General features: G+C 45.8%; 1 protein-coding gene across 1 annotated transcript in view; it reads right to left on the reverse strand.

Moving 5' to 3' along the window:
* Nucleotides 1–12,553, reverse strand: part of itga1 (integrin, alpha 1) — a 33,946-nt gene that overhangs the window by 5,078 nt on the left and 16,315 nt on the right. The window contains exons 4-18 of the mRNA XM_076158442.1: nt 10,259–10,347; nt 8,770–8,884; nt 8,090–8,217; nt 7,389–7,537; nt 7,153–7,303; nt 6,772–6,946; nt 6,476–6,549; nt 5,308–5,455; nt 4,284–4,429; nt 4,055–4,198; nt 3,597–3,848; nt 3,366–3,496; nt 2,621–2,793; nt 2,406–2,542; nt 887–994 (exon numbers count right to left, since the gene is read on the reverse strand). Of these exons, the coding sequence (XP_076014557.1) occupies nt 887–994; nt 2,406–2,542; nt 2,621–2,793; nt 3,366–3,496; nt 3,597–3,848; nt 4,055–4,198; nt 4,284–4,429; nt 5,308–5,455; nt 6,476–6,549; nt 6,772–6,946; nt 7,153–7,303; nt 7,389–7,537; nt 8,090–8,217; nt 8,770–8,884; nt 10,259–10,347 (2,120 nt within the window). The remainder of the gene's footprint in view (nt 1–886; nt 995–2,405; nt 2,543–2,620; nt 2,794–3,365; nt 3,497–3,596; nt 3,849–4,054; nt 4,199–4,283; nt 4,430–5,307; nt 5,456–6,475; nt 6,550–6,771; nt 6,947–7,152; nt 7,304–7,388; nt 7,538–8,089; nt 8,218–8,769; nt 8,885–10,258; nt 10,348–12,553) is intronic.

The following is a 12,553-nucleotide window of genomic DNA, read 5'->3' on the forward strand; positions in this document are numbered from 1 at the left end:
TTTGCGTTTGTTTGTACGGCGGCGCTGAAAGGGTGCGTGCCTCTTGCGACCTCGGCTTCCCTTGCTTTTCCCCGAGCTCTTTGAGAGTCGCAAAGTCTTATTTGTTCCCATTCTCAAAGCTGTCCCACTGGACGGCAAAGATCAACACTGTCTCCTCTCCCAAGAATGGATGAGAGAGTAGGATATCATACGGAGCACAATGTCAAAAACAACAACGTACAGCTTCCCCCCAAACCCCCACCCTGACATGTCCTTTCTCAGTGTGCATGTGTGTGTGTCCTCCTTCTCTTCCGTCCGGTAACAATAACAGGAGAAGTCCTGAAAACGCGACCTCTGCCATTTGAGTGAGTTCTGACACTGAGAACCATCGAACATGGTGCTATGTTCAGGGAAGGGGGAGGGGGGGGCAGGGTTGTCATTACTTTGCAATCAGCACACTGAGCCTTTAATTCCTTTGTGCGTTAAGTACTGCTCGTTTCTCGTGTGAACTCGACATGGGTGACGCAGAGCTGCAGAACGTGCTTCTCTCTCTCCCTTTATCTGGAAACATCACTCAGTGCAGCGATTAGCTGGCAACCCTTTCACGTTGGAGCAGTTATGTGAGTAGGAGTGTGGGAAGGCTGCGCTGGAGCAAAGTGTTGAAGCACTCATGCAGACTCTGGGCGAAAACACTGAGGGAAGGCAGTCAGCTGCCGCCTGATGATAATGAACTGTAACAGCAGTAAAAGTTTGGAGCCGGACCCCTGTGATAAGCCCCCTCTGAGACAAGACAACCCCTCTTCTCACTGTTGGGATGAACGGGACAGACAGATGGAGCACGTCATGGTTTGACGCCTTCCTGTCTGCTTGGCACCCTGATTCTGATTAGTTTCCAAAAGTTCCTTACTGTCTTATTGATGGAGGTGGGGAGATTTTCATCCAAGACCGGGCCCTCGTCCTCTGCAAGCCCAAACTGTAGGGAGACCATGATGGGGTCCCGGAAGTCCAGCCTGGCCTGTGAAGAAGAGGGGGACATGGTCAAACCAACTGTAAATGATTGAAAGACACAATGTGGCAGCACTCCTACTCCTTGAACCTTAACCTGAGCAGGGTCTCAGGTCCATGCTTTTGGTTTTTAGGTCTAGCGTTAATTGCCGCAAGTCTTAGGTCTGTTCGAAATGTTGATTAGTCCAGACAGGGCCAGAGAAAGAGTCAGTCAGTCAGTCGGTTGATTGGTTATTTAAGATCTAGCTGGTGAGATTCAATGAACCTGTATGGATTGAAGAGGGAATCTCACCAAAAATGGCCAAATAAGAGGACAAACGGAAATTCTGTCCAGGACACAGCTGAGGTATTCCAAGACAGAAAGATTCTATGACTTCTAGGAAAGCAAAGTAGAGTTTTCCTGATTTGTGTTGAACTGTATAGAGACGACAAACAGCTCCAGGCAATGAGTAAACAGAGCATCAACCAGTATGAACTGTTTTCCCTTGACCAGCTTTTTATTTCCCTTGGGTCCATACAGGTTTGGGATCAGAAGCAGGAAGTTGGGCTACGTTCCCTGACGCCACTAAGATGCTCATACATGTTGCACTTTTTTTTGGAGCTCTAGACTTGGCTTGGTTGTTTCTCCACAAGCTGGAGAACGTGAACAGAGCAGATATTCATGTGTCCACACACACAACAACAGCTGTTTCCACTGATTAGTTCCCCCCCCCCACCTCTCTCTCTCTCTCTCTGGCCTAAGGTCAACTAATCAGAGAAACCCACCGCTCCTCGTGAACGACTGGAATGAAAAACAAATGCATACACGCGCCTCTAAATGTCACACTGACGGAGATCACAGATGTATACAGTTAATGGTCGCAACGTTCAAAGATTTGTTCTGACGGACAGCCTGTGATCTGACCGTTGAACCACTCGCTGCCCTGGAATATCGTCTCATTTGCTCTCTTTTCTTCTCTCTCTCCTCGAAGTGCGTACACATAATTCATGGCTGAGAGCAGCATGAGGTTGTAAGCTGTGCGCTTTGATCACAAAGGGTCTGTTTCATGTTACGGCCAAACTCTTCCTCTTTTGCACAGGAAGACATCTCAAAGCATTGTTCCGTCTCCTCCTCCCTGGCTGTCAGCCATCAAACACCATTCTACCCCCCCGACACCACAATATTTCTAAAATGCACATCGCAGACGTTTTACAGCACCCATTTGCTCTGAAAGCAGGCCAACAGCGTACAGATGCAATCACTGATTTTCCTGTGAGAATGTGTTGCGTGGTTGCGATACGCCATGATTTGCACGCAATCAGTCAGCTGTCTTTCTGTTTCAGTAATTCAGCGTTTGCACAGGGCGGAAAATAAGGGGATTTGCGATGATTGCGTATTGGAAACTTAACGGCCTCCTGAGTATAAAGAACCAGATACTTACAGACACGGAGAACATTTCTTTGTTACAGATTTGTTCTTTAATGGTCACAAGCTTGGTGATCCTTCGGTCATCAGAGGACAGAAATGAACCCCTGGCTTTGGCTCGCAAAGCGTCCAGAATCAGACTGTAGCGGATCTCTGTGGGAAAGAAACAGATAAGAAAAACACACACACACGCATGTAACCACAGATGGACAAGGTGTTTTTGTGGCTCACCTGTCGAGGCCGAGTGCTGCTTGTCGGATTTGATTTTGTAGTTGAAACACACCTCCACATTCACGCAGGTGGTCAGGCGTCCGGCGTGCTCACACTGAAACTGAGACTGCTGCAGGTTGATTTTAACGGGGTCGAAGGTCATGGTAGCGTGGAGTTCTGCAACATCTCTGGACCTATAACAAAAAAATGAAACAAATGTGTAAAACATTTAAAAACATCTGTGTGTTGAGTGTGTGTGTGTGTGTGTGTGTTGCGTGCGCGTGCGTGTCTCAATTCTTCTTCGATGGAACAACTTGGGACTCAGCTCTTTCTATCCAAACATGAAGCTTTCCAACACACAAACCACAGTCCAGGAAGAAGAGCCGCCTCCTGCCAAAAGCTATTTAAGCACTAAGCCTCTTGGGAAATGAAGTTTTTCACACAGCTAAGTTGAGCCCCTGCAAACAGAATCGGTGGGAGCAGGTCTCTGAGAAGATAGATGATGATGTGGGCTGATCTTTCAAAACTTTGTGGTTTGGATCCTGACAGTTTAATGCAGGCAAATCTCCAACAGTGCAGTATGAAGCCAGGGGTTTAAACAGAGAGATCATTCGGAAGTTGGGATGCGGACAGCTGTGTAAACCTGGGGGACACAATGCCAGATGGACGTGTAATCTGTCTGGTGGATGCAAATGCTGCTGCTCGTTATGATCAGAGAAGAATGTGTGGCAGCGGTGTGAAGGCGTGGGAGGAGCTGCAGCCTCACCAGAACAGCGACGCGCCGCCCAGCCCTCCTATGGTGACGTCAATGATTCCGTCTCCGTTGAGATCCATGATCCCGTGGATGGACTGGCCGAAGAATTTCACCTTCTCGCCATCGCCACCTGCTGCGATGTGCTAAGGAGACACCGTAGAACAAGAGCAGGTCCTTATATTTAATACAACAATACAGATGTGCTGGTGTGGGAAGTTGTCTGACATTCGCTTCTGCTCTCACCTGCACAAATTTCTCTTTCAGCGACTTATTGTCTCCGTGATAGATGTAAACGCCCCCCCGGTGGTCATTCTCAAACGGCGCGCCGATCACCACGTCATTGAACGTATCGAGGTTAAGGTCGGACACGGCGGCGATGGCTGTGCCGAAGCGTGCGCCGCACGGCTCGTTCTTGTGGGTGCAGCTGGCGGTGTGGGCGGAACAACAGGACTGATTGATGGGCTTGAGAGTGAACTCGTGCTCGAACTTCCCATCCTGGCGAGAGGGAGGAAGGAAAAACAAGCTCAAGCAATGGAAGATGAAAATAGAAAACAGGATACAAGCGCTCCTGTTTTTAGTGCTCAAACCTGAAGTCACAGTAAAATAATGATGGATTCACCTCCGTTTCAAAGTTCTACTCATGTGACATTAAATCTCTATGTTTGATTGATTACTTATGTTCCTATAACTTTTCCCTGTACCTGATTGAGTTTGTAAACGTAGACTTGTCCCTGCTCGTCTCGCTCTGTCCCCATGTACATGGGAGCGCCGACCAGGAGGAGATCAGTGAAGGAGTCTGCGTCCACATCCAGAGTCTGCAGGACGCTGCCATAGTAGGAACCGATCTACACACAGAGGTCAAAGAGTCACCAGGGGAAGACGGCAAAAAAACACCAGCAGAAGTTTCACCGAGCTGCTGCATCCTCTCACCTGCTCTCCGTTCAGTATCTGGGTGACGATGATTTCATTCTTTTCGCCCAGACGATAGACGACAACTCGGCCGGTGTGATTGTACCGCGGTGCGCCTGTGATGTACAGCATTCCGTCAGGGGTGGAGGCCGACTGCACATCGTAACCTGCATAAACCAAACACACACACACACGTCACATGACTTACATATACATGTTCACACGCACTACACATGTGTGCTGATATTTTGTCTGTCTGTCTGTCTGTCTGTCTGTCTGTCTTTCACAGCAATTAATCAAACTGGATCAACTTTGCAGGTTGGCTGGTCAGCACCTTTTCAATCAATTTGTTTTTTAATCAAGGTCAAGGTCATAGAGCAAGGTCAAAGTATCAACCCAACGCTCATATATGGGGAATACACAGATAGGATATATTATGGGAACACCATGAAATACAGATATACAATGTATGAGACATCTGTATATGACTCATACTCTTATATTGATGCATTAATACACACAGTTATTAGGAAGACCCTCGTGCTCTCTTGGAGGAATTTCTAACTGTTGTGCCTCTGCAGCCAACGGCTCATGTATAATTGTGTGCAGGAAACTGTAAAACACTGCTGGACTGGAGCAGGACGACACACACACACACACACATACACACGCAAGTTATGCAAATACTCCAATTGGACCACTGGGTGCGAGGAGCGCGTGCCAACAGCTGGGTTTACAGTACCGACCCAGCCGTGCTCTTTCTAATGACATGTTGATTAAATAAGCTGATATTAAGATTCTGCGGTTGCTCGACAAGCCATAAAAGGCGACAGGGGGGAAAGAATAGCTCGTGTACTGTATGAGAGAGAGGGAGAGAGTGAGAGAGAGAGAGCGAGAGAGGGAGAGAGAGAGAGGGAGCGAGTCTGAGTTATCTTACTTTTCCATCTTACTCCTCCGTGCTAGAGCAGCACCATGTTAACTCGCCTTTTCCTCCTCAAACCTCTTATCAGTCTTATTGGACGTTACGCCTCATGAGCAAACTCACCCAGGTACCCGGCCAGCCCTTCGTAGCCGGCCTCCGTCTTTGCGTCGAAGAACTGCTCCTTCCCGGGAACGATGGTTCCTCCGGCCGTGTGCATGATCACTGTGCCGTTCCAGTCGTACGCTCCCACTGCTCCCAGCATCACCCCGTCCTGCAGAGAGACAACAGATAAGAGCTATGAGTCAGAGTGCACATAGCAATTCATCAACTCACACACAAGTCAATAGTCTGAATCAGAGGTCCTGTCATGTCAAAGTGTCATGTGTTCCACTCATAGCCAGGTTTTAAAGGCATTTTCTAAAGGTTATTGGCTTGTTGGTGAGGGGTTTCTTAGAATATAAAGTGCAGAGCAGAACACAAACATCTCTCAAACGCTTTTTCTTTTTCATCAGCAGGAAACAAGGGTTATCTAAAAGGAAGGGAGAGGACCACACAGGACATAACACGGGCCATCTGTCACATCGCACTCAGTCAAGTGGTTCTTTCCCACCGCCGTCTGTCACAGAAACAACCTCAGGTGTCACTGAGTGTGTACATGAGAGCTTAGGTGAGGGAGGAGGTGAGAAACGTGAGTCAAGAGCAGGATGAGAGGCGAGAGGGTCAGAGGGACGTCAGCCGGGGTAAACATAAACAGGAAATGCCTCATCAATGCCTTCAAAGGGGCAAAATAAGAATGTTGTTCTTTACTGTAGTAAACAAGCGACTGATTCACCCTCCCTCATGCACTGTACGTGTCCCGTGTTTGTCTCTTGCTCTTTCACACCCACGCACGCACACACACACACACACACACACACACACACACACAATCACAGATCACATCACATCATCAGTTTGTATTCCCGTGGACAAAGACTGTTTGTGTCTGGAACGTTCTTCCGACTGGGGTGGATCGCCAAAGGCAAGAAGATGCACTGTAAAGATAAAACTGTGGCGCTGCGTCCGGAACAGTTCAATAGTTCGGCAAGCACACACTCACACACACACACACACACGCACATAAAACAAACAGGTCTTTTAAAGTGCCCATCTACAGACATTACACATTCAGAAGAACCTTGCAGAAATATGCTCATCCGTCATGCGGCACAGTTTAATATACAAGTCAGTCGCTTGTGGGTTTGCAATCTTTGTGTATTCGTCTGACATAATCAATCATATTTGGACTTACTTTAGTCGTATGTGCACTAAATCCAGCTTGGGACATTTCCATCTCAAAGGACGACGTGTAGTTGCCGGTTGTAGCTGAGGAAGACAAAGTTCATTTAGACGACAGTAAATAATAAATAATGACAGTTTGTTGTTTTGCCTTGTGAGCGATGGCCCGTGTAAACAGAAAGACACTGCAGTTAAGGGTAACTATTGCTTTGTTTGGCACATTCCTCATTATTACTTGTTGGTACATTCAAGCTCTTTATGGCAGCAGGGGTAGCATGTATATGAGCCACATATGGTGTAGGTGGATACCTTCCAAGGCAAATATCCTGCTTCCTAGAGCGTCTACAATGGTCACCAGTGCCACTTCATCAGAGACGTTGAAGAAATGGTCGGCTAAGGGCTCGCTGGAGATGGACTGTATCTCTTTGATAAACTTTTGCACCTCTTCATTGGTTTTGTTCTCACGATTGTAGACACCCAAAACCTGCAAATGCAAGAGATAGTGAACAGTAAGCTACCAGAATGCTTTGTCATTGATATCCTCCTGAGACCCTGTGTCCTCATATGGGGACATGTTTCCTTCCCTTATACATCATTGTGCTTATGTTTAAGCTGTTGTCCTCATGTCTGGAAATGTTTCATGCATGTTAATATAATCTCTGAGAGAAGACAAAGGTAGTTTGTACCCACAGCGATGCCAAACCTCTCGATGCCGTCCTCCTGGCAGTCACTGATGACCTTGTGTAGGTTGTAATAATCGTGAGACTCTCCGTCTGTCACAATCACCATCACCTTCTTGACACCAGGTCGTCCTCCTCGCTCTTCTAGAAAGGCCTCCGTCCTGACAGGCCAGATCAAAAAGCTCAGGAACAAACTGGGATTTGAATCGGACATAACTTTGGGGGAAAGAGATGTGTGTTGAGTACCTGGCAGTATCGATGCCCAGGGCTGTCATGGTCTTTGAGCCGGTCTGCTGGGGAAGAACTTTGATGGTATTCAGCAGCTGGGGAGTGTTGTCGAACTGGCTCAGGTTGACACGGTGAGTCACTGTCTCGCCATAAGACACGATACCAACCTAGAATGTAAGCAACACACACACACACACACAAACACACACACACAGTTTCTTTGTGAATACACTTTCCGACACATTTGCTTTGATTTTTCCTTTTCTCCTCCTGAGCATCTTCTCCTCTCTGCTCCCTGTCTCTCTCTCCCCCTGCCAGACGGCATGCGAGGATGTGGTCGGGCCTGCTGCTGTTAATATGACACAATGTTCTTTATACGGGCGGGCAGAGGACTTCAGCAGCCATGGAAGATGTGACTTACAACCACTGGGCTCCACAGTTTGAAGACTTTCCAGTGGTTCCTCTCTGGAAAACTCCACAAGCTACAGGCCAGAGCAGCGTAACCATAATAAAAACGTAACCACCCGTTCACACAGCGATCCAAGACAAGCGGACAGAAACTTAGTTAGGCAAAGACTAAAACAGTGATGAATAATAGTATTCTTACTGCTGGCACCATGTGGAAAATAATTTGTAGCAGAGAACATCGAAGTCTTAAAATCGAAGACAAAAATACATTTAAATTGTTGGTAGTCCGTTACTTCTTTAATGTTACTGACCTGTGCAAGTTTGGGTCCGATCTCGATGCTTTTGACGAAGCGAAGCAGGAAATCGACGATACTGGACCAGGGGTAGATACTGTTGGATCCATCCAGCAGCAGCACGATGTCCAGCTCCTTGGAACATTCTGGAACAAAAGCAACAATATGTGTGACTTAAAGCATTTGTGTGAGTATGGAGATCTTTTACTTTTCCCCTCACTTAGGTACAAACTCATGGATACGTGTTGGTCCCCTACACTTCACATATCTATGCCAAAATCTGTGTGTGTGTTTGTACATGTGTTTGTTCCAGAATGAAGTATTGGGAGTATGAGAGAAACGACAAACATTTATTCTCTTGTCCTTCCTTGGCTGTTTCCTTCGAGTGAAAGGGAATGCAGGCCCAGTCGACTGTCTCCTAACATGGGCATGCGACCGAGCAGAGGGGAAGGGCCAGGCCGGGCCAGGCCAGGCCGGGCCGGGCCGCTGGGGGCCGGAGGGGTGGGCACAAATAAGTCTACACAAGCGGAATGCTCATATCATCTTCGCTGAGGGAGGGTTAATTTCATTTCAGAATCTTGGGTGGTACTGCAGAAGTGTAGATTGTGATCTGTGGTCCACATCGGGCGATAAGTACGGAGTGCTGTCACGTCCTGTTGTGTCATTCTGTGTTTCCTGTGTCTCGTTTGGTTGCGTACCTTGCACGGCTGGTGCCAAAGAGTTGACGACCTGGAAGGACGAGCTGACATTAGCACAGACGCCGGAGATGTACTGCTGCTGGCCGCACATGTAGCCGTATTGAGGACCGCAGGCCTGTGGGGATGGGGCACACACACGCACACACACAAATAAACCCAGAGACTCTGCTTACTTGAGAAAACTAAATGTCAAGCCTGTGATTGGTTTCTTGCTTTCCTGCAGTATGAGGTCACGGTTGAAAGGAGGTTCAGGGCTACTGAAGAGAGAAACCAAAGGGAAAGAACTACCCCGACTGACGATGACACAGAGGCTATTAAAAACCACTAGACATCCTTTCAGATGATATTATTCCCAGAAAGAGACAGAGGGACGAAAGACAGAAAGAAGTAATCACTGGAAAATGGGATAACATCTATTAATCTTTCAGTCTTATTCTCTTACATTTCCCTGCGCTGTATGTCCCACGCTTTCTTTTAATATGATCTCACATTATGAGGCGTTCATGAGCGTTATGAGTCAAACTGTGACAACAAGCCTGAAAGAGGAGCTATCGTACTTTTTCATATTGGAGTATTTGCTAAGCATCGTCTAAGTCTTCATGCCAGAAGAGAAGCATCCAGGAAGTGAAACATGATTCTGGACGGCCCTGAATGCATCGTTTTTGACGAGTACTTTCCTGACGCGAAATATCATCTGCCACGTCAAGCTGAAGCTACATAACTCCGCCCCTAACTCTGACCATAACCCTCCCAATGTATAAAACTGTCTGTATCCTGTGAATTGGCTACAGACTAAAATGAGATTATCAGCTAAAACTTCACCATACTGGAAAGAATATCAAGAATGGCCTGTTTTCACTCAGTGTGCTGCATCAAGGAAAGAGTAGAAATGGATCAGTGTGTTTTTTTTGTGTAATAAACCATTGCAACGGTTCCGAAATAGACCCTTAAATACAAATTAGAACATTATTTGAACTAAAATGTACTCCCCCCGCCCCACACACACACAGAGGCCATGATAAGAAGGTTGATGAAGGTTATTGAATAGATATGACTCTGTATCCACTGCATTCATAATGAATAGTGACTATTCTTATGTAGCATTGATGATTTTGCTGTTTTATGTTGTCGCCTCTGGACTAAATTCACACACTGGGCGTCTACTGCAACATTTCACATCCTGCCAGTGTCAAGAAGATTTTTACTGGAGGTTATGATCATAAAACCTAATGGCCCACATCATCTCCTACACAGCTCATGTACTTCAGCATATATACAGTAGATTCACAGCATCCTGTTACATTCCCAGGACATGGGGTCTCACTGGGAAACAGCAAGGGTCGAGCCCAGTGTTTCCATACAGGTCCAAGTTCAAGTGCGCATGGAGTTACTGCTCACTATCTCGCAGGAAGTGTGTATTCCTCGTTTCTCTTCTGCTGTGGAAAATGTCGAGCGCATTCATACACAGCACTACGGTCGCTTTCCTTACCAGAAAGCCTCCGCTGGGGTTGGTCACGAGTGTGGTTCCCATGGTCATGTTCTCTTTGACTTCCCGCACGTTGGGAATTGTTGTGTTTTCTAAGAGAAATATGAATGAATAAACACAGTGAGACAGAGTAGAAGAGAGAAACAACAGCTGGTCAAATTCTTTTGCATTTTCCCATAGGAAGAGTCGCCCACCCTCTTTCCTTCACTCTATTTCCACATGTAATTTGGACTGACATGTAGTTAAACATAAGTGTGTGTGGTGTACAGACTAAATAAATAAAGGAGACAAAGCATTGAAACCAAATGAATAATTGTTAAATACAAATTACATCACTAGCTGAAATGATGAAGAAATCAAAAATGAATCTCAACATGCGGTTAAAAATAGGACGTGTTGCTTCAGCATGGGAATGTTTGGGATCGTTACATTTCCCATGGGATCAACATATTCTCACACACGTAAGAGACACAGTCCTGGGTGTGACATGCCACATTTTTATTCCAAATCTGTTGAAATCCCCACAAGGGGGATTCCGGGTTCATTTCTGATTCTGATTACCAGCTGGGGACTTAACTATACTGAGTGGTGTGGTGGGATTTAATGTCCTTAACCCCATTATTTATCTGGGAATGGAGGCAGATCACTACTTTCCCTAACTTCCTGCCCTTCAGTTTACTCTCCGCTCTCCTCCAAATTAAAAGGCTATTTATATACTCTAAATACAGTGAAATGTTGTGTTCTAAGAGTAAAATAAGTTCAGTTTAAGGTTAGAAGACAAATTGTACCACTCATGACAAGCCCACACGGGCATGAATGCAGCCTTGTTGGTGCGGCAGAGTAGAATACACACTTTGTCCCTAATCAACTGTGACTCAAGATAACTATCAGAACAAATCACTTATCACAAAAACCTCATGGTCTTAAAGGAAGTTGAAATAAAAATCAAAGGGGCATCTAGGTCAAATTCATATATGAGTGAAGATACAACAAGACTGAACAAGGAGGTTCCACATTTCCATTACTTTGGAATTTGTGAGACTGAATTCAATTTGTAGACCGACAATTTATGAATGGAACATCCTGCCGTGTCAATGTCATGCTCTTGAGTTCTATAGATGTTACACGTATAACATAGGAATTTGTATTTTCTTTATTTGATATTTATACTTTAAATTGCATTATGACAAGTTCAGAGTAACAGGTTTAGTGTGGGAAAGCAGGAGATCCACACACCAGCGTTAAGAAATCCTGCAGCCCATAAATCTGAAGGTGATTTAGTTTGTTGTTTGTCATCATCTGGATCTGCTTTTCTAATTCTCCAGTGGAGTGCTATTGAGCAACCGACTTGACATCCCAAATGTTGAGGCCTTCCCCCCGGAAATTAATCACAGCTTAACAGTCGTGGCTTAATCCGCCTTTAATTTTGTTGGTGGGATGTAATTACCCTTTAAATTTACCGAACCTTCCAATCAAAAATTAAATCAAATCATTAACAGCAAGTGTACAGTGAATCCCAGGGACTTTGCTTGTTACTGTATCGGCTTTTCACCAAGCAACAGACTGACTGTTGCTCTGCTTGGCTGAGGCGTCACCGTCACCGTCACTGGACACTAAATACACCGTCCACCAAAGAAACAGTGACTGTTCTGGAAAACGCTGTCACATTTCCCACAATTCAATTTAACAAATCTGGTTTCTGCATATAACTGCGAGCACAGAAAAAGGCTGTGCAGGTGATGAGTCATGCTTAATTTTAGATAGATGTGCGGTGTCTATTTTAAACAGCTGTTTGCAGAGCTTTTGAGCGTTATGAGGCTTGGAGGTGTTGCTTCATGCAAAATTGAAACGCAGCGCTGTCTTTTGACTTGGAGCGCTCTCCCCTCGCCACTCCCAATGTTGAGCTGAGACTTGCTGCAGCTGCCAGACTACATCAATTCTCTGCTGATGTCTTCCAGAGTCATATCTTGGCAAAAACATGAGCTTGTGTGATTTAGTCCAGACGATTTAACTCCCTCAAGATAAAAAAACAACAAAGACTCACTGCTGGAGGTTGGGTGGGTAGCACAGTATTTACAGCACTGATTGTAAATTATCTGCGGTTAAACCCACCAATCTACCAAGAGAAATGACTACAAATACAGGTGTGAATATACAATCTATTATTAAATGGAAGAGAGGAAAAAGAGCAAGTGGCTCCATTAAATCTGCACATAAAAGTGTAATTGCCCGTGTTTGACAGAGACAAACAGCAATAATGGCTTTGCAGGGAGCTGACCGGGAGCTAAGATGGGCTTA

Source organism: Genypterus blacodes, unplaced genomic scaffold, assembly GCF_046128005.1.
Source record: "Genypterus blacodes isolate CSIRO-AG114 ecotype Tasmania unplaced genomic scaffold, CSIRO-AGI_Gbla_v1 ptg000077l_1, whole genome shotgun sequence".
NCBI classification, from domain to species: Eukaryota; Metazoa; Chordata; class Actinopteri; order Ophidiiformes; family Ophidiidae; genus Genypterus; species Genypterus blacodes.